This window comes from Paralichthys olivaceus, chromosome 8 (assembly GCF_024713975.1).
Source record: "Paralichthys olivaceus isolate ysfri-2021 chromosome 8, ASM2471397v2, whole genome shotgun sequence".
NCBI lineage: Eukaryota > Metazoa > Chordata > Actinopteri > Pleuronectiformes > Paralichthyidae > Paralichthys > Paralichthys olivaceus.
This window is the reverse complement of record NC_091100.1, coordinates 6,594,576-6,616,917: the sequence shown is the minus strand read 5'-3', so window position 1 is coordinate 6,616,917 and position 22,342 is coordinate 6,594,576. Positions and strand designations below refer to the sequence as shown.

The window sequence follows — 22,342 nt, the reverse complement described above, 5'->3', positions numbered from 1 at the left end:
ACACACACACACACACACACACACACACACACACACACACACACACACACACACACACACACACACACACACACACAAAGGTCTGCAGGCAGAGGCAGGAAGTGACTTGTAGGGAAGTGTATTAACTCCGCTGCGGACAGATCATGCGATTTTGTTGAGAACAGGCTGACACCAGTAGCGGCTCTTATCACCACAAACTATCTTGAAAACTTTTGTCTTGCTCCTTCACTCAGAGAGATATGTTTTGTTTGTTTTTTTCATTTGTGCGTCTGTCGTATGTTAGAAGTGCGATTAACAATTAATAGTCACACTTAAATCCTAGTTTTACTCGTATTTATTTATCTTACTGTATTTGTTTTTTTACAGCAACAAAGACCTTTGGGGAGCTACTTAATTCTTTATATTTCAATTACAGAAGAGTTCATAAGAAATGTTGCTAAGATTTCCTGGAACCCTTTTTTTCGAAATGTGCAAATTCTGCTGTTTCTCAGACAAGAATTAAATAATTAAATTTGCCATAAATTTTGATACAGTTTATTTTATTTACTGCGAATGTCAGTTACTGGTCTTGATGGCTCATAGTTGGTATCAGCTTTGAAAAGAAATAAATGGGTTCAATCCCCAGGTAAGGTTACGCTTCTTTATTTCTTTCATTTGAAAATATATTCATTATATATTTTGAATACTTTAAACAATACATAATTTATATATGCATACACATATACATATACGTGGAGGTGGAAAACCAAAGCTAATGATTATTTTTAACATTTTCTTTTCTTCAGAAACAAAACAACCACAAGGTCAAGAGTGTGTCGTATGACTCCAGATGACGAAGAAACTTCTGCCAACCACAGCAAACTCTTCCTTCCAGTTCGTTGCCTTATAAGGACGTGTCAGTCAAAGCCTTGGGGACAGTGTGTGTTATCATACCAATGAATAAAGTCCAAATGGTGACCTTTGATTGTACGTGTGTGTGCTGTGTACTCTGGTACAGGATCCAGAGTCATTAACTTCCAGGATGAGGCATGAAGGTGTGGCCTAAACAGGACAAAATCAATAAATAGGCCTGCTGGAGACAGTACCTGCTTTCTTTGTTCTTAAGAGTGTGTAAATGTGACAACACACTCATATCCTTTTATTTTCATCTTTTAATCTCACAGTAGCTGCAGTGATTCTGCTCTTGGTAAGTTTCAAATCCCTGTGACTCCTTCTTCTCTTGTTGTGTCTCTCTGATTTGCTCAGGAAACTTGTATCGACTACAGATCATCTGCAGCAGCAGACAGGTTTTTCCAAATGTAGGTTAGATGCAAACGGAGTGCTGATAGCTTTAGAGTCAACTTTCAAATGATTCCTCTGAACTTAGACGACTGAATCGTTCTTGTTTCAACCTAAAAGGTGGAGCTTGTGTAAATGAGCAGATCTAGAGCAGCAAGAAAATGTGTGAATCACAGACCATCTGTTGTGACAAGTACGATAAATTCAGCCTTTCAGAAATAATATGATATAAAACAAGTTTATTCACTTTAGAATTCCAGTGATGCTCCTGACAAATGTTTGAGGATTCAACCTCTGATGATTTTATGGTTTAAAAAAGTTAAAGTTAGGCAGCTGAGATATTTTGTTTGACAGTTTAACCATAAAACTCTAATAAAAGCTTTCAAATATGATTCTATTACCTCTTACCTGACTGTTTTATTCAGGTGCCTCCAATTTCATTCTCTGATACTATAGATCAATTCTTAACTTGATTCATAAAACACAGGATAAGACACTGTGACAGCCTTGAGCACTGGATTATTTAAACGTTTCAGACCAAAATGAATCACAAACAGTATGATTCCATGATCAAATATCTCAAAAAAAGTTGAGTGTTACAAGGAGTTCTCTAGCTAGACTCAGGAGTATGAGTCATTATAAACCAACAACAGTGTTGACGATTGCAACTAATGTTATAAGGCCCCCTGGTGGAGACAACAGGCTGCTGCATCTGAAGCTGTAAAGTATTGCCATGACAACACAGGAATGGAAATGCTTTTGTGCTGACAACCAATTATATTTAAATACATGGATTAGATGCATTTAAGTGTAATAACTATAGACTATAAACCTGAGACAAACTAAGTCCTGATTGTATTCATGTCAAACGTGTAGCAGCCCGTTTCCAGACCTCTGATTCTCAGCCTACATTCATGAAGCAGAGAGAGACTGCCAAGAATTACAGCTGTCACAGATGATAAGATCAAAAAGACAAAGTCTGAAAACTGTTTTTCAGATGCTTCATCTGTGAGCATTTGTTTCACTATTCTTCTTGCCATTGTTGCTATTATTAGTTGTAGACAAACAACCTGTGTTGTGTTTTTATAAAGTTGTGTAGATGGAACTGCCATTCACTGACTTAGAACTGAGCTTCATCATCGTTGCCTTCATCATCTTCTCCTTATTCAGCACGGCTTCAATCTGCATCCAGTCACACGGACCCCAGTCAGGTACCAACATGCTCTGTTAAGGCCAATTCATACTTTCCGTGTTCGCTCAGACACCTATGTGGATGTCCCTATGCAACCCAAAACTTGTGGCTACAAGGTAAATCTGTGAACTACCTATCTCCCATTACAAATACATATTTGATTTCTGCAGATAAACTTACTTAAAGGGGAGGACAAAAGTGTAAAATCATGTCTGATGTCTTATCCCGCTGCGCACACCCAGTAGGCTACATCTCAATCTCTCCCTGTTTCCTGAGATACCAAATGCACACTGTCAGGCACCTTGTGCACTGGACATTAAACTGTGCCAAGGTTTTAATTGACTATTAATTGCAAACATTTCCACCACAGTGTGGCCTCAATCAGAGTCAGTGAAGATGTGTTAGTCAAACGAAAGCCCATATTAGAGACTACATCATGGATTATTTATGGGCACGACTTATTATCTTCTTCCCACGTGTTGTCCTGTCCCAACCCAGCTGTGCCTAACAATCATATCAGGTTTTGGCAATTGCACAGGGGGACAATAGGACGATGTGACTCAGGTGAAGATCGCCCAACACTAACCAACACCAACTATAATGGAGTGTGACTCGGGAAATGTGCATGCATGGAACATTAGACCAATGCGGCCCCTCAAACAATGGAAGCTCAAGTCCGCAAATGTCTACGGATGCGGAAAGTATCTCCAAGTCTTTATCAGATACACCTGGATAAAAGATTCTAATGCTGTGACTTGTATGCATGTTTGCTTTTAGAAAGAGATTTGTATGAAGCAAAGGAGTCAAGAACGTTTAACAGAAAGGAAAGAGTCATCGGAAAGGAAGCTCAACAGATGCCATGAGGTCAGGACTCAATTTGCTGGTATTCATTGTACAATGAAGTTTTTACAAGAACAAAAGAGAGACAGAACACAAAATGGAAACCGAACACATTCATACTGTGGCCATTGTCCTCTGACTTTGCACTCAGGGTGGGATACTCAAATACTGTTATCAACAGAATAATGTTGTACTGCTGTAATCCAAGCTGCATCATGTCGGGAATTTAATAAAGACTAATCATGAAATGAAAAAAAACTTATGATAGTTGAGATCTGGATGTTCTTTGGACCATGTTTCAAGGTAAAAAAAACAAACATTTGAAAGCTCTGTTGCCATTGTTGGACAGTAGACCATATTAGCATTCAACAACTCCCTTGCCAATTTACCATCTGATACTGTTACATAATACGACGGGAAAGCATTTTAATTCTGAAATATGAATGCAGATTTTGACACATGTATTTAAACTTGTGAGTAAAATTCACCATGGATAACAGGGATTTGAAGTATTCAAATATTCCATAACTTGATGGAAATGACAGCAACCAAAATTGGTATGAACTTTGCCATATATAAAAAAAACTGTTCTTCCATGGCTGGATCATGATAAGGTGCTGTAAGATCCATTGACCATAAAGATCATTATACATTTCTTTGTGCACTGTAAATAGTTGCTATAAATCTACTAATGTGGATCGATATACAACCATGGTGCAAAGCCTGGACACTGGGTTTGTGTGTCCATGGAAGCCGCTGTGTCTGGTTTAGGATTAAACAAAACAAAGTGACTTTTGGCCCCTGAAGACCTTGCGGGTATGACATCCTGGGGGGTAAGAGGCTGCTCCCCGTTGAGTTTGCCCCTTGACCCCTGAGCCCTCCGTCACTCCTCTCCAGTCAGCCGTCTAGTTGCCGACACGGAGGGGAGGAGGAGCTCCAGAAAAAAGACAGGGTTAATCAACTGTAGATATTCTTCTTCACAGAACTGCATTTGAAAACAAAACGCCCGAGTCATTTGTTGTGATTCAGGCTGTGTGACGTGTCCTGATGATCTACTATACAATCTGTGTGTGTGTCTGTGTATTGAGTGTTCAATGCTGTTTATGTGTATATGCATCCATTGAGGTCTGTATTGGGCAATTGGAGATAAAGGGTCTTAAGAGTAATTAAGTTCTGGCTGGCTGCGGCCCTCATTAACAGTGAAGACCTTTGGCATAACAAGAGACCCGCTATCACTCTAACGATGGACAACGAACTGACACATCAGATCACAATAAACACTCGTACACACACACCCAGACACCGGGATACACCCTAACAATGTCAGACGAAATGGCTCATCTCTGTTCTTGTGTATACAGTTGATACAACTTTAGTTGTACTTACATAAATCTGGCAATCGGTTGACCTGATTACAAAACTACTCACGAGAGTAACTGAGATATCGAACCAAGTTAAAATCCCTAAAAATTGTTCTAACTTGGCAACAAATTAAAATCTTGGATTAGAATGGCACTCATTAGAGCACATACTAAGACCAAGGCCCAACCCATCCACTTCAATTCAATCCAACTGCACCAACTTGCACACACTCGTGTATATATAGGTTCACTCAATATGCCTGATGATTTTGTTCATCAAGATTCATGAATTCCCTGGGATATTGTTTTATATGTCTCAAAGTGTCCTATCTAGGAATGTCAAAGAAATTGATAGGACATTTTCTGGACCCCCACGTTTGTCCAGATCTTCCACAAAATTTAAAAGGTTCTTCCTCGGCCCATGTCCCCTTCATGTGATTCTGCTGACAGAGAAACTTACTATCAGGGGCGAAAACATAACCTGATTTAATATTTTTTTACTATCCTACATTACAATGAAATGGAAAACATTATATATAATTATATTATAATCGACTAATCAATGTGGGTCTGAGTAACAAGAACAATCAATGGAAATCTGTAAAGTTAGCTCAATGTTCGTCATTACACTGACGCAAAATGACTGATGATGACATTACATTCCCATATTACTATACAGCAGTGCTGTTCTCCACAACGGCCTGATACAAAGGTGAGAGGGAACTTTTACTGCCATGGTGTCAAGCATCATCATATGACCCAACCTTGATTTGCTGTGGCTGTTTCAATCAACAGATTTGAATCCACCCAAGGACATTTTTTGGGACCATCATGTATGACAGCGTTTTCCTGAACCAACATGAAAATCAAATGATAGAATATATTTTGGATAAATTACATTTAATCCCTGACAATATGAAATCCATTTCAATAACTACTATGGCTGTTTTGGAGGCTTGTTATGACCCAGCACTTTACTACAAAACTTTATGATGGTCACCGATCGGTGTGTCCTGTATACAGCTACTATACAGAACAATGTTCGACTGAGTGGAAAAGAAACAGTCACTTTATGACCCACTGTCCTTAACAAGTTTTTATCAGAGAGGAAGTTCTTTATCAGTGGGTCCTAGTAAAGACAAGATGGGAGAGGAAGAAGAAAGTGAAAATTCAAGAGGGGTGGAGAGAAGCTTCCTCTGGAGTCATAAAGATCACAGCTACTAGAAAAACTGCGACTGTAATCACCAGCTCTGCAGTCCAACTCTGTCAAACCCCTTCCTGAGTTACACACTAATACAAAATGTATCTAATATTATATTTGGGTTCAAATGTATATTAACATGATAAGATCTAATGGGGAACAATTCCAATTCTGAATTATCAGATGAATATTTGGGCTGGCACCATATATACCTCTTAATATGCTGGGTAGTGTGTTGTTGAATTGGACTGTAAATGAGTCTAAAAAAGTCAAAACAACCCTGAACCAAAGATGATGTTTTTAAATATGTTGTCAAATGTTAAATGTTAAACTGTACTCAGGCAGCCATGCAAGAAATTCAACATTTGTCTATCATCTATTTCTAATTTAATTAACTATGCAATTAAAGAATTTCCTAAATAAATCATGTGTTGGAGTATTTTTTCTAAGCCTGTTTTCAGTATGTTGGATTATGAAAGTAAGGTAGAGCTGATAACATTAGGCTGCTTTCAGACTTGCACTTAAGTCTGGATATTTTCCTGAAATATTTCGGGGGGGATTTATGAGTGAACGCACATATCAGAGAAACTTTTGGGATCTTTTCCTCCCACACTGGTAAAACGTCTAAAAAATGTCAGAGTTGGCCTATGTGTGAATACAGCAGGAATATTTCTGGAAAATTCACAGTGAGCGAGAAGTCGTGTTGATGATATATAAGTTGTACCATTCACATAGAAGATGCCAACAAAGATGTCGACTTGGAATGACAACAAGATTTAAGAGCTTTTGGCCATAAGAGCCTTCATCGGAATTCAAAAAACACTGTGCTCTCTACAATAATTCTCTGTTGGTTGATCAAAACAAGAAACCTGAAGGCATCACCTTGGACTCTGGGAATCTCAGGAATGTATTTTTTTATACTGAGGTTTATTACCCAACTACTCATTACATACAAATATTCACCTTGAAGAGAGTGAGTGTGGAGGGCAGCAGTGTCAAGGTAGTGACGCAGTTTAATAGGAGGTTGCTGTGTGTGTGTGTGTGTGTGTGTGTGTGTGCGTGCGTGTGTCCCTCTCTCGTAAGGGAGTGTTTGAGCAGGCTGGGTAATCCCTGTAAAAACGTATAATCCCCAGGAAGAACAAATATTACAACACGCTTGAATCAGTCACAGAATACCTGGTGGGGAGAATTTGTTATGATTCACTTGTTTCTGTTTTAGGTGACTCGAGAAAGAAGTGGGGACAGACAGAGAAACGGAGATTTGGCAGCACTTAGTGGGCAGTGGATACCAGGTGGCTCTGAATGACAATTGGAACCAAATTAGCATATTCAAATAGGGAAAATAAAAAGTTTTTTAAAGACAATGGCAGCTGATATGCAAAGTTGCAGCTTGCCACAGAAACAAACTGCATACCTCAGCTGAGTGTTTGCAGCAGGATGAATGTGTGAACGAGAATGCTAGTGTTTGTACGTTACTTTAAATCCACGTGGAATCTCTGTCATTTCGAGTTAACATTTTTGCAAACACCATAAAGCAATAAAGGCAACATTTCTTAAGCCACAATGACACCGACACGTACGCACACTAAAAAAAATACGAATGGAGATTCCAGCCTCCTTTGTCTTTTTTTTGGGGCAAAAGAGAGCTGATGGTCCACATGCTTGTTCAAAGTCTCAGTGACTATTTTGAGCCCTGTGGTCCATTAGTGTCCTGCTGCTTCTCTAATCCTCATTCACATGTAATGGCTGACATTTCATCTTAATGTGTTAATTCATTAGCTGTGTGCTGAATGGAGAGTCTCAGTCCACAGAGACGGCCGTAAGCAGACACGCTAATGAGTCCCCACACTTTGCAAAACCACCGGCGACCGCAGAGCTAATGCCAAGCGAGGTGGGTTACCTGCTGCAAGAAAATCCCCTGTTACACCACCAGCTGGTAACCTGCGTGACACGCAGAGCTGGGTATTGTTTGGATATTTTTATAGTACGGAAAAAACTAAAAAAACCTGGGATCAGCTTTGCTTCAAGAAGATGTAAAATTTTTGATTTAAAGAACTTTCTGATCAAACACTAGACACCAGCTCATCTTACAAAACCAGAAATTGCAAATCCTTTCCTGTGCTGCAGACTGGGTCTAAGAACTAATTATCAAACATGATATTTGATTGGTGATTGAAATGCAAGTTATCAAGAAAACAAAGCCGACAAAGATTTGAGTCCAGTTTTGCTACTTGGAGGTTTTAAATACTTTATACAGATGCATGGAAGTTAAATACGATGCCTAAAAAGAAGGTGATTTAGTGCAGAACTGCACAAAAAAACAATTGATTTCTTGTCAGAAAAATACAGAAGCTCAAAGATCAAACCCAATCATCAGATGAAATAAATTTGCAACCGACCCACAACACAGACTGCAGACAGACAGAGCCAGTAGACGGAGGCCCAGACAGACAGTCAGGCTATCGATAGTCCAGAGCATCTCTCATCCCCTTTATTCAGGTCTCCTGTCCCAAAATCCTTGGTGCAAACACCCCCACCAATACCATCTGAAAGCCCCCAGATGTGTGTGCCCTCACTCAGTGCGGGGGCAGGGGGATAACCAAAGGAGGAGGGATCCATTTCTCGGAAGGACCTGCTACTCTCAGTGACGGCTTCTTAAATCTTTGTTCTGATGTTAGGAGCGATGAATCAAAAATGCCTGCCTCTTCCGCTCTCCTATCAATCACTCATAGTTGCACACAAACACATGCACGCTCACACAAAATGCAGCAGGAGAGTGTGTGTGTTCAAGGGGCAGTTGGAGGCTAGGGAGGGGGCTTCCTGTCATTTGAATTGCCCTCTACATGTGGGGTCAATATGTGCAATGCTTAATGAGTGTGTGTGTGTGTGTGTGTGTGTCAGGGGGTGAGGTGGGAGCTGCTGTGGGAGCTACACCCCCTCCCCATACTCCCTCCCCCCCTCTAAAAGGCTGTATAAAGGAGGTGGGGGGATAAGCACTATTTGTCACATTGCTCTGAGACACAGAGACAATCACACTCTCACTGGACACACAAACACTCAGGACACTCACATTCCTCGGGGACATTCTGGTCATCCGGAGACAAGAGGCTCCTCTGTCCTGTGCACTGGACCCTGGGTCTCCACAGGAGAGGACACACGACCACGCTGAGCATCACCAGTCCTGCACAGAGGGCGGAAGGACTTGTGGGGGGAAAAAACACAACAACCATTATTGACTGAGTTCTTCTGAAGCCACAAACCGAAGTCATGAGGATCTTCAGCCTGTTCTACGTGCTCCTGCTGCTCGCAGCTGCTGTAGCATCCGTCTCCTCCGCCAGACCAGGTGAGCATCTCCTCAAGCGTCCGGAGCTGCACAATGGCCGCCAGGTGTTGTTATTGAGGTTCTGATAAAGCTCGGCTCTTAAACTTGTGTTCTGAATCACAGAGAAGCTACTGGACCCAACTTCTTGCTATGTTAGCTAACTTTAGCTAATGCTCAGTGGGTTTACGGGTTTCTTTGCTTGTTTGTTTGTTAGCTTAAACTTAAATTAAAAAAAGTTTCATTTAATTGTAAAAGCATCACGTGCACTGAGTTACTTCCTGCTTGGTTAGCTAACTTTAACTAGTTGAGCTAACTTTAACCCACTCATTGACTTTAAAAGTTCAGTAATTACCTTAAACTTTTAATATAATTATAAAGAAAGTTGAGTTTCAGAGTCGAAGCATCGCTAAACTTTAAACTTCACTAAATGGCGGACAGGTGTAGTCAAAAGTAGTCCCGGCTTGTGAGCGCTTTTACCAGTGATCCAAATCACTGCGCGACCCAAGGTAAAGTCTGCAGGTAACCATAGCGACAGTACTTCTTTTTTTATCTTGTTTAAATTATGAGCAAAGAACTTCAAATAAGTCCAACTGTAGATATAACTTATATAAATATATATATAATACACTGTAAATGGTTCAACAAAGATAACACACTTATGGAACTTCAGTCGTCATGGCGGAAGCGCACCGTGCACGTACCCACATGTTTTATTAATACTCAAACAATAAGCATCTTATTTTAAAATAATCCGCCAATGAAGAAAACAGAGAGGGAGCTGCGGTTGAGATTTAAAGTGTAAATTGTGTGGTGCACTATTTTTTTGTTGCGTAAATCCAAGTTGCGCTCTTACGCGTTCCGGCCTTGTGGAAGCCAAACAGCTGTTTTTGAGAAGGCGGGTGGGTTTGGGGGCTTCGGGTCGTGATTGGGTTCATGTGATGATGGAGAGGATGGAGGGAGGACGAGGGGAGGCAGCGACGCCTGGGGGATCGCACAGCGTCCCCCGTGGGTCCCTTTGTCCCCCGGCTGGAAGGCACTCCGGCGCGCTTTTGTGAATCGCGGTGTTAAACGCCAATGCAAATACGTCGGCTCCATTAACATGACATGGAGGAGCGGTGCCAAGTGTAAAGAAGTATAGCTGCAGGCGAGGGGAGCGGTTTGTGTCGGAGCTGCTCACAGGGAGCAGCAGGAGGAGGAGGAGGCCATAAAGTCATCTGGCACTTTATCTCTTCCTGGGCTTGGCTGGCAGCCTGTGAACCGCGGGAGTCAAAGTGGATTTATTAGGGACGTTTAAAAATAATCATGTGTTAGGTCTGCGAGTCCCACTTTATTATAGAAGGGGGTCGCCCCTGCTGCCGCTGCCGGTGAATGGATCCAAACAATAAAAAGGGTTTTAGGCATCACCTCCATGGTCAGGAGCGGGTCCACTGACCCATAACACAAGTTGTTAGTTTAAAAATCTTCCATAATGGAGACTGTAAAAGATGTGGTTAAATCTAATTTTAGTGCTAAATGTGCAAACTGAGAGTACTTTAAAATTACCTTTACACCCAAGCAACTTTTCATAAGCAGAACATTTGCCTGCGAGCTGCCCAACCTACTTACAGACCACAAAATGTAATATCTAAAGTTTGCTGTTCCATATATAATGCTGCATATTTTAATCAAAACGTCTCTTTCCTTCAGATTTCCTCAACCTCAGGAGAAGATATCACAAACACCACTGCCCACACAGGCGCTGTCTGCCTCTCCACTCGAGGGTCCCCTTCCCCTGAGGTAAGAAGTGCACTCATGCGTGTTTCTGTGTAAAGACAGAGGTTATGAGCCGAGGCATGGGACAAAACCTAGTTAGAGCTGGCAGGTGGCGGTTAAGGAGGTGTGTGTGATCGGTGGCAGAGGTGTGTATTCACGCAACAGTGCAGGGGGGGAAAGGCTCAGACATAAATCTCACTAACGATGAAGAGGAAGGTTTTAGTGCCATGAGGAGGGGGTAGTTTTCAGCTTTAATTTGGACTCCTGCACAGTTACTTAATCTGTTTTTGTCCCACTCTGAACCCTTCTCATCCAGACACTGATAAATGTTGTTTTTTCCATTACAGGTGGAAGCACAAGAAAGAGAGAAATATGAAAAGCAAGCAACTGGAAATCCATGGATGGATCCTTTTATCAGGGCATGGACTGAAATGGAGGGGGGGAAAACTATGGAGAAAAAAAGCCATTTAAAGACTATATGTATATACTATGTATATGTAGCTGTTCATGTACGCACACGCAGCTTCAGTTTTCATTCCAAAGAAATATAAACCATCTTATATATTATTGTATGGCAGTGAGGTGTTTCTCTGATCCTCACGCACCGTCCCTCCTCGTCTGCAAAAGCCAACGCTACTTTCACTGTCATGGACAAAGAGTGAGGGAGCTTCAACGTCCTCCACGATGAATCCAGACGCTCCACTGAAAAGCTACAGACCAAAGAGACTGAAGAGATGTTTAGTGACTGCAGCTACAATGAACAGCGCCCACATAGTATTCCTATAAGTGTTTAAAATGCATGTATGCACTTCAAATGTTTATTGAATTACATTATAAACTTTTTAATAAAAAAATTAATGAATGTACTTGTTGAGTTTCGTGTGCATCAAAGTAACACCTGACGATAGATGTGGTGAACTGTGGCAACATTGAGAATCGTAGTTTAAACCAGACTCCATTTAAATTTGGGACAATTTCAGTAAAAACAGAGTAAAATCAAATGTCTGTGTTCGCGTAAGCCCCAGAGGAAACAATGACCCTGATACCCGCAGCACTCTGGACGACACCCAGCAGCAGCCACATGGGAAAGAAGTCGTAAATGCCACACTCCCTGTGGAGTTGCGGACGCCAGAGCATAAAGGAATCACAATGGGGAACAAACACCGAGGGCTCATATGACGACCTCGATATTTCGTTAACGTAGATTCCCGTGACTGTTGAAATTTAACACAGACAAGGTGAGGCGGGAAAAGGCATTCACACCAGCCAATGTTGACACGGCAGAGCTTCTATTGTTCTGTCTTTTTTTTTTACAAAACATTACACAAGATAAACGCTTAACAGCAGCTTCTTACTTGGGTTTCGTTATAGTGTAAATTCTCGTCCTGACAAAGGCTTCAAATGAAATGAAATAAACTAAACAACAGAATATTTAAGATTTATTGGAAGTCGATCACACATACTCAAACTAACTGACTTAAACAAGTAGAAAAAAATGTCACTGCTTTATATATTTACACAAATTCAAACATAAAAATACCACTTACAGACATATTATGATGTTATTTGAGATGTTTTGACCGTGTAAAGCGATAACCTCTCCCTCCTGCATGTCCTGCTCCTTCAGTCCCTCTTTAGTGCAGATGATCTCTAAAACAAATTCGCTCCCTCGGCTTTTCTCACAGTAACAGGCGACAGCATCCACGGGTCACTGGGGGTCGTAAAAGAGCGATAAAAAAACCCTTCACCTCTGATCTATGACCCATGACTCCTCTTCTCCTCATCTTAAACCTTCCTCCACTTTGAGCTCACCTCCTCCTGCGTTATCTGTCCAACTCGCCCTCCCGTCTCAGTCTGTGCGTACAGGTGCATTTGCTTATTTCAGGCTTTTATCCAGTGTTACTCATGGCCTGAGTTTCTTCTTTAGAACCACAGATCCTCTGCAGCGCTGCCCTCTGCAGAGAGGCCGGGCTGTGGTCAGTGTTGAGCGGTCAGGTTGAGAAGCCTCTTGCTCAGTAAGGTGTTGTGCTGCTTCAGGTACTCGATCAGGTCGGCCTGCTTCTCCACCACCTCCTCCAGACTTGAGCCCTCTCTGACACACAGACACAAACAGCACACACATATCTTTAGACAGGAGTCTGGCACATTGCCGGCTTCATCTGATAAGTCTTGTGATATTGAATATTTTTCTTTTTTCAAATCCACATATGAGACTAAAGCCAACTATGAACTGATCTTAAGTATTATCAAATAAGCTAAGCATTGTCTATCTAAAGACCGATACAGGCTACATCCATACTCATACGTTTTCATTTTAAATCTCAAACAATCTTGGTCCTAACATGGTTTGAGCTGTGCCCCCGTACTAACGCACCTGAAATGCATATCACATGACCATTCAGATACAATGGGCATGCAGCCAGTTACTAAGAGCAGGGGTTTTTTCCAAAAAGCAATAACTCACATTTTGTACAATGAGGAAACCTTTAAACAATGGATGGAAGGAAGAGAGGAGCTTCCTCCCGAAAAGGTAGAAACTCAACACTTTCACTGCAAATGTAAGGGATGTTGTCATATCTCAGTTTGAATATAATCTAAAACAACATGGACACAAAGTAAATAGAATAAATGTAAACTCCTCTTGTTTGATCCTGAGAAATAAGGCATTAAAAATAGTTGAGTCTTCTCATCAGCAAGAAAAAAACCTTGCTGTTGTGACAGTGAGGTCGCTTGGCAGGTTATCCAAACATGAGGCAGACAGGCAGTGACTGAAAGGGGCTAGAAAGTGTGTGTGGGCGAGTGACATCTGTGTACCTGAAGCCGGTCTCGGTCGGAAGACTCGTGATACTGTAATTGTGCAAGTGATCCTCTTGGCTTACGTCTGGTGCGGCTCGCTCACTGTTGAATCGCATCACCTTGACTAGAAAACACAAACACAACATCTTCAGTCAGACACACAAACATTATCGAGCAGTGAGAGCTTTCCTACAAATGCTAATCACTCAGGTGAGAAACAGCACACATTTGTTTTTTTACTGTTTTCCATCCCTCTCCCTTCTCCTAAACACACACAGGCTGTTATATCCTGCACTTAGCCCTTATGGGCTGCCATATCCTGCACTCAAACCTCTAATTCTTACACCCTAAACATACACCTTGACAAAAGAGGTGGGAATAGCAGCGAGGTGTGAGTGTCTAGGATACAGTGGGCGAGAGGAGAAGAGCCAGAGCCAAAATATGGATGAATGTTGCTGCTGTCTGAATGGAGATAAGGCTGCGGTGTGTACGTGAGTGTGTGTGTGTGAGGAAGGGCAGAGGGAATAGCAGGCTGAGTATTGATAAGACTGTGAGTGAGTGTCATTAGCCAGAGGAAATTGTCAGGGAGGTTCTAAAGAGCGCTATCTTTGCTTTGCTACAGTTCAGCATCTCAGTATCCACACTCAAACACAATCCTCAGAAATACTGCACATTCCTGCATAATGAGGCCCTAAATCTGTGTGTGTGTGTGTGTGTGTGTAAATAAAGAAATACTAAGCACGTATGTGAGAGAAAGACATTCCAAAGAGCCAGAGAAATGAATGTGGTGGAGAAAAGAATAGAAGCAGGTAAAAGGATAAAAAGTGATGATGAGCCTCTGTTTGCCGAGAGTTTGTAATAGAGAGCGAGAACGCAAGAGGCAAACTGGGGTCAAGTATTTACAATGTATACCACCACGATGAAACACGAGCATTACCTCAGATTTTTAAACGGTAATATTTTTGACTTCTCCAATACTTCCCTACAACTGTGTATGTGTGTGTGTCAGGGGGGGGGAGTTACAACTTGTGATAATAATAAGAAGAATACGAATATTTTTTAAGAAACAATCAAAACATATTGATGATGAATTTCTTCCTGAACTTTATTTTGGAAGGGCACACTGAAAAGCTAGAATGGCACTCAGTAGAGCACAAACCTCCACCAAGGCCCAACAGTCCCCTTAAATTCAATCAGTTTGCACATCGGTCCTTTACTTATTTTTCCATTAATTACTTCCTGGGAAAACAAAACTGAACAATGTCCTGGGTTCGCCCCCTGATCCAGATCTGTACCAAATTCAATGGGTTATTTTCTGAAAACCACTTCCCTCCACAGAGGTTCGTGAAAATCCGTTCAGTAGAAACCAAACAAACAAACAAATGGACAGGGAGAAAACATTACCTCATTCCCGAAAGATAAACATTGTCGTTTCTTATTTGAGATAAGAGTAGAGAATTTATTTACAGTGAAACCTCATACACATATGTCATGTTGATTTCCACTGTTGTTTGGTTTGGTGCTACAGTAAATATCATATATTTATGCAGATATGAGAGCAGCATCCTTGTCTGTGACATCGTACAGTTGTGTCATGTAATGTTGAGTTTTGCATGTCTGTAAATCAGGTGGTTTCATAGTGTGTGTCTGAGTATATCAAACACAGTGAAGTTCGTGCAGTGTGTTTGGATTGGGTCAGTCAGGATGTCCAGGAATTCTTTAAATCAGGTTGATGTCTGTGGAATTTAGTGAATCAGAGCAGCAGGAGAAACAGATAGAGATACTGGGGCGGACGGACGGATGGATGGATGGAGTGTAAAAGAAGTGACACATTTCACACATCCCTGTTAGAGACTCACGCTGCTGGACAGACAGTGCTCAGACCTGGTCTGCTCGGATCTGAAAAGCTTCTATCACCCATCCAGAGCTGCACATTTCCAGGTGATAACAGTGAAGAGCAGAGGTGCTAACGGCTGATGCTACCACACAGAGTGGTCAAACGACGACGCAACGACTGGATTGAGAATCAAAGACTTGGAGGGAAATGGATCCCAACAACCAAACTCACAGACTTTCCATTTTGAATTGAGCAGCGTTAACATCTCTCAGATCCTCGGAGCATTGTGGAAAATAAAGCCTGCTCTTCATATCATATAATTCATTCATTTCCTGGTCATATTCTTTTTTTCTGATTTTGTTGTTTAGTTTTTTAACTTATTGCTCTTTCACTTTAGGTTCCTGTCTTCATCTTTCTCCTTATTCTTATGGTACCTGCTTTTAATTCGGTTTATTTTTGCATCGCTTGCAAGTGAAAACCTACTTTGCAATATTTCTGATTGTGATTAATGTGAAGGAGAAAAGAATCACAAACCTACTTCAAGGCCAAACTGAGGCAATGCTGAGACTTTCCACTGATGTATTGAACGTATTCTCCACAATAAGCAACACGTGTAGAAAATATAAAAAATATAAATGGAAGATAATTGTTCTGTAGTATAAAATCTTTCAGAGCATGAACACAGCTTGTAAAGAGCTTGAATGGTGAACTGACTTTACTTGGACATATATTACACACATATATTATTCAAACTTCAGGAGAATACGTTTAACAAACTGTTTGTGTTGTTATTGAATGGCATCACAACCCACTGACGCCGACATTGGTTTTATATTGATCTGGCATCGCTCTTCAATTCTAGAAACAGGTTTTTATAATAACTAACTCTCAGAGTGGAACTGAATCTAGAAACAATAATAAAGTCATCTATCTATCTATCTAGAACACAACTCACTTAAATAGATTGGCTGATGGAAATAAATCAAATCTGAAAAGGTTAAACCAGGGTGTTGCTTAAGAACGCTGCAGTGACCACTTTTAACGCTGTGTGTGTGTGTGTGTGTGTGTGTGTGTGTGTGTGTGTGTGTGTGCACGCGCCCTGCAGTGCTTACACTATGTTCTGACCAGGCCGAGGAGAGAGATGTATTTTAAGTTTACTCTTTGAAGGCCACGGCATGGCTTTGATGTGCATGGAGGTCTATAGAGGAGAGAGCATTCATGTTAAAATGAGAGAGGCAGAAACATACAGAAAACCTCAAAGACACACACACACACACACACACACACACACACACAAGCACACAAGCACACACACACGCACACACTTACAATCAGCACGCACTTCAAAGAGAAGTTGAACGAGGCCTTCCTGTATGGACTTCATAGCTGCAGGCATTATATCTCTACCTCTCTCTTCTCTAAAGAGTTTTTCTTTTCTTTCTTGATCTCACTGATGCCGACATGACACTTTGCATCAGTCGGAGTCAGAGTGCGTGTGTGTGTGTGAGTGAATATGTGTTTCTGGGTTAAAAGGTTTGCGCTGCGAGGCGTCGCTCAGTTTGCGCCATGCCTGACTGCACTGATCTGAGCAGGAATGCGACGGGTGAACGGAGATACCCCCTCACACACTGGATCACCGTCACTGTAAACACGGGGACAATGTGTGTGAGTGTGTGTCTCCCTCCTTGTGTTTGGGTGGAGCGGGCTCAGGACTACCCTTTGGCTAGGTTAAATCCTAATGCCTCTTATCTCCTCTCTTTGCCTCTCTGGTATCTTTGCCCCACATCTGTGCCCTTCAGCTGCCAAACACACCTTTAATATGAATTTCCTTTCAATACACATTCTTTCATATCAATATCCTCTGATAGAGCATCTGTAACAGCGGCTTTCCTTTAGATGAGAGCAAGGCCACTGCATTAACCAACACCAAACACTCTGGGTAATATACACATGTTAAATCATTTGAATTATCACTTTAATATATGTTATAGCATTTCTAAACTGTTTCCATGAACATATTTATCGAATACATCAAGTAAATAAATAATAATATCAGATTTGTCACACTGTGGAATCCCTGTAGATGTATTGGCAGTTAAAAGTCCAACAATGGACCTGCCAACATGATACCTGAGTATCTGAGTCTTTAGTTTGAGGAATTATACTTTATACTGTTAGTCTAAAATAATTAAAAGACATTGAGCTAAATCAAATCAGGCAATATTCTGTGAAAATTAATCTTAAGACTGCAGCGACTTCCAATGGCAGATCCTTATTACGTGACAGTCGGAGCCTGACCTCAGCTCAACTCCTCAGCATGTGCTGAACACACCGCAGATAATTACAAACATCCACAGTGAAGTTTTACGACTCTTCACTTTTTTAATGCTGTTCTAAACTAAGAACCCTAAATTAACCCCTCACCCATTATCTAATTTCTGCTTTGTTATATTAATTGGTCATCCTCACACATCAGTCCGCCATCTTGTCCGATGTTTATTAGTTAATACAAAATCAAACTATGTTTCTACAAAAGCTTTAGGGGAAGAAATGCAGAATATGCAAAAGGCTTTATCATATTTAGGAGGGACGTCCAAACGCACAATGTAAATGGTCTTCACTGCTTTATCACTGATTTTGGCTTAATTAAGCTATTTTCAGACATTCACTGAAAGTCCGGAGATTTCCATGAAATGTTCCAGAGGAGCTGTATATGAGGAGAGAATGGAAACTTTTCTCTGACATTTTCCTGTTGTTGTGAACGCATCGGCCACAGATGGGACACGGACAATATCCTGCTTTGTTCTTCATATGTGAAAGGCAAAATCTTTTCTGGAGTTCATGCCTGAAAACAGCCATATTCCTAAAAGGCTGTGACTTCTGCAGCAAATTAAGTGAAACGTCACCAAACCCTGCTCTTGAAGCATTTCGCTCTGGTCCAGAGACAAATAACAGACGTATAGGTATGAGTGTCATCCAAGAAAGTTTGCATGGAGTTTATATTTGAAGCAAAAAGAAAAATAGCACATCAGCAGAGAGAGAGGGGGAGAGAGGGGGAGAGAGAGGGGGAGAGAGAGGACAGAGAGGTGAATGGTTGATTGTCATGCTGTTGAGTCTGAAAAGGGCAGGGCAGGTATTGTGATGCGAATCTGCTCAGATTGAGAGTGGGGGAAGTGTATGAGTGTGTGTGCATGTGTGTGTGCGTGTGTGTGTGTGTGTGTGTGTGTGTGTGTGTGTGTGTGTGTGTGTAATGTAATCTGCAGGGTGTGTCTCTCCATATATCACTACTGATATTACGACCCACATCCACAGGAAACCTGACAGCATGAATGATGCTGCAACAGTTAGATTTGAACTGACGGAACAAAAGGTCTTTTTTATCAAACATGATCCAAACAATTGTGATGGACCCCTGCATCAGGGCAACGACAGAGGAGGGGGAGCATGGCTGCTTTCAAAGATGTACTGAACTTTGTGAAAATTTGAATGTCCAAGTCTATTACTCCTAACTTGTTCTGTAACTTTTTTCTGAACTTATAAAGAACATACAGCCAGATTGGTTTCACAGGTGCATCCTATGAATAATTTCAGTTTTATATCAGTGTATTGAAGTATATCTTTCTATCGATGGTATACATTTTATTTCTATTTATACCATTTCAGTGTGTATCTTATTTAGTGAGTCTCCCAGTGTAAGGTTTGGGGATGGGGGGAACTAGGGAGGAGGGTGGGACCTGGCAACCAATGGGTTGTATATATATGTGTGTGTGTGTGTGTGTGTGTGTGTGTGTGTGTGTGTGTGTGTGTGTGTGTGTGTGTGTGTGTGTGTGTCTTGATGAAGTGGGAACAAGGGATTTATGGTTGGCCGTAAAGTCTAGATACACGTGTGTGCTGAGTCCATGAATAAGAAAAAAATGGTGCAGTAAAACTTCAACCAACCAATAAGGTTTGCAGAATTAATGCTGGTTAAAGTTGTCTATCTGTAATCATACAGCGACAATACGATAGAAATGTTAAATTTACCTGTGTAATAGAAAAGACATGGCATTCCCACCAGCAGCTCCAGCACCAGGATGCTGAGCAGAATGTAGGTTTGCTCAGGTGGTGATAATTTCGCAGCCAGAACAACCAGCAGCAAAACGTTCCCTGTGAAACACACAAACATTTCCCCTTCAGTACTACTGCCACCTTGTGGAGAAACCTGAAACCCTACACGAGCAGTAAATGGACGACGTGTGCAACTGTACCTGTAGAGAGAGCGGCGAGCGGGAGGTGATTGAGTCCTTGTGTCTGTCTGTAGAATCGCAGGTATCCTCTCCTTCTGGCCTGAACGTGATGGTGATGTGCACAGCGAGTGAACACCAGCACCAGCACCCACAAACACACCTTCCCGTACACGATGGCACTGTCACCAGACATGGTACCCAACACACTCGCACACTCCTCCACCTGGCCAAATTTTAACACACACAGAACCGCCACACACACCGACAACACCACATACACAACCTGAAAAGAGGAAGAGAGAAGTGGTGGTGAGACCAGCACATGCTATTATTATACAATTATCATACAAAGAAAATAAACAGACTACTGTGAGAACCGAAATAAAGATTGTAGAAAAAGTCTTTACAGGTGCTGCATTAATCAGATTATCTTCTAAATAGGGTGACATTTAAATTTGAATATGAAATGATTGTAGGGCTGCAACGGATGATTGCATTCATTTTCAATTAATCTCAGGTTTATTAAATTGTCTTAATTAAAAAAGATCTGCTGCAGTTTCCCAAAGGGACATCTTCAAATGTCCTGTTCTATCCAAGCATCAGGGAAACACAATTTTCAAATCTGTCCAAACATCGGATCGTGCTTGTTTATAGACTCAACACTTACTTTCAGATTTGTGTGTTTATTATTTACGGTAAGTTATTTAGTTTCGAAAGCAGAAAAAAACTACAGCTCGTTCTATGTTACCTGTCGTATGTTTACACAGTCCGGTTACAGCTGAAATTAGGGAATTCTCTTATTAATACTGTGCATGTAAACACAATGTGTGTGTGTGTGTATGTGTGTATCATACATGCAGCACAGACAGCAGCGCGGCATGGCAGTGTGTCGGCAGTGTCTGAAACTCTCTCCTGATGGCAGAGTGGAGGGCGTCAGCAGAGATCAGAGGTCCATCCACCAGAGAATCTTCTTCTAAGCTGCGCGTCATATCTACTGAAGCTCCAGCCTGCTGTATGAAAACCACATCATCAAACTATTATGGTTAATTCATCAGTGGTGGATATTTCTTCCACTACTGATAAATTGATTGAAGTGATTAATAATCTGTCAGATTGTTCTATTAATCTATTGCTTAATCTTTCTCTAGAACATTATGAGCTTCATGGAAACAGATGTTATGACATTGGTACATCAGCTAATAAAAACATTAATGATTCCTAAGATCTTATTTATCAAACTGCCATGACAATGATGTGTGAGAGTTTAACCGTTATAACTATTTATAATAAAATACATGAAGATGAATGTATTTTTTTCGGTGCTCGTGTTTTCTAAATTGTTTATTCTGTAACAAATGTGTCAGTAAAATGTGGAAAGTTTTTATTTCCATTTTATTTTAGTCTGATGAGGTGTATTCAAATTGCTTAGAGAAAGATTCAGTTTATTAAAAACTGAAAAGATAAATAGACAAAAATAAAACTCCAAAATCTCACAGAGAAAATATTGATCACTTCTTACTGAACCTACTAATCGACTGAATCGACTGATCGTTTCAAATCGATTAGTCGATTTATTCAAGGGGAACAAAATGAAGAATGTCGCCTGACTTAGTGGACTGAGAAATAAACAGTTTGCTGTGTTTGATCCAACAATCTGCACCGCAACACACAATACATAAAACAGGAAACTACACAGTGTATGCTACAGTTTAGTTCATCAGATCATTTCTGAAAAACAACTGCTTCACTACACAACAGTGAGAACAACCAGTGTCTCCTGTCTCTTTATTTGTCCTGTCTCTAACCTGTCAGCTCTTGTTAGCTCTTGTTAGCTCCCGAGCTAACAACAGAACCAACAACTCGCAGCCAGTGAAAGAAGAAGACTCGTACATACTGAATAAAGCGAGCGTCCCTTGGACTCCATGTGTTTTTTGGTATTTCGACAGTTTTCGATGAAGAAGAAAAACAACAACAACAACAAAGGTTAGCTCACACTCTGTCAACAAGTCACGGACTTCCTGTGTTCAGGGTTTCCGGTACCGATCCACGTTGGTTCCCAGCACAATGGTTCCGGGCTGCGTCACGACATCTGAATAGATATATAATATAATATAATATAATATAATATAATATAATATAATATAATATAATATAATATAATATAATATATGAGCGAACATAATGATAATAATGAGACAATAACAGAAAAAATAGGAATTACCAAATGTAATTATCAATAAATCTAACCGATGTTGTCTCTACTGGATTAATCACACAATAAAAAAAGGAATGAAAATATAAATAAATGAATAGATTCAATATTCCAAAAATACAAAATTTACTGTAATGATGATATTTTGTTTCCTGTTATATGAAGAGTGTTGATCAAATGTCTATTTTCTTGTACAACACACATAGATAAATAGGTTTATATGCATTGATTTAAGAAAAACAATACATTTAAATTGAAGAAAACTTTAAACATATAGAAATAATAATAATATGGCACTGACAAAGCTACTGCTGCAATGTGAGCA

At 40.7% G+C, this 22,342-nt stretch overlaps 1 protein-coding gene and 1 long non-coding RNA gene across 6 annotated transcripts; one reads left to right on the top strand and one right to left on the bottom strand.

The window, feature by feature from the left end:
* Positions 1 to 2,369: 2,369 nt before the first annotated feature.
* LOC109638299 (uncharacterized) lies at positions 2,370 to 6,296 on the top strand. Its single transcript, XR_002203319.2, has 2 exons — positions 2,370 to 2,489; positions 3,248 to 6,296. It is a non-coding gene; the product is annotated as an uncharacterized lncRNA (long non-coding RNA).
* A 6,076-nt stretch (positions 6,297 to 12,372) lies between these two features.
* Positions 12,373 to 21,868, bottom strand: tmem192 (transmembrane protein 192). Of its 5 annotated transcripts, none has more exons than XM_069530989.1 (6): positions 21,799 to 21,868; positions 20,660 to 20,812; positions 19,827 to 20,088; positions 19,603 to 19,725; positions 13,761 to 13,866; positions 12,373 to 13,038 (listed from the first exon to the last, which is right to left on the bottom strand). In XM_069530989.1, exons 2-6 carry the CDS (start codon positions 20,792 to 20,794, stop codon positions 12,924 to 12,926), a joined length of 741 nt encoding a protein of 246 aa, XP_069387090.1. In that variant the 5' UTR covers positions 20,795 to 20,812; positions 21,799 to 21,868; the 3' UTR covers positions 12,373 to 12,923. The 5 variants fall into 5 exon arrangements, with proteins under 5 accessions (XP_069387090.1, XP_069387086.1, XP_069387089.1 ...); XM_069530985.1 differs by having other exon boundaries at positions 20,660 to 20,815; positions 21,700 to 21,858; XM_069530988.1 differs by having other exon boundaries at positions 20,660 to 20,815; positions 21,799 to 21,854.
* Positions 21,869 to 22,342: the final 474 nt, after the last annotated feature.

Excerpts from the sequence above, each read along its gene's own strand:
- tmem192 (XM_069530985.1), bottom strand. The coding sequence starts at position 21,729 with ATGGAGTCCAAGGGACGCTCGCTTTATTCA. Across the intron at positions 20,816-21,699 it reads AGGGACGCTCGCTTTATTCA|CAGGCTGGAGCTTCAGTAGA; the intron begins GTATGTACGAGT and ends GTTTTCATACAG. Across the intron at positions 20,089-20,659 it reads CGCTGCTGTCTGTGCTGCAT|GTTGTGTATGTGGTGTTGTC; the intron begins GTATGATACACA and ends TCCTCTTTTCAG.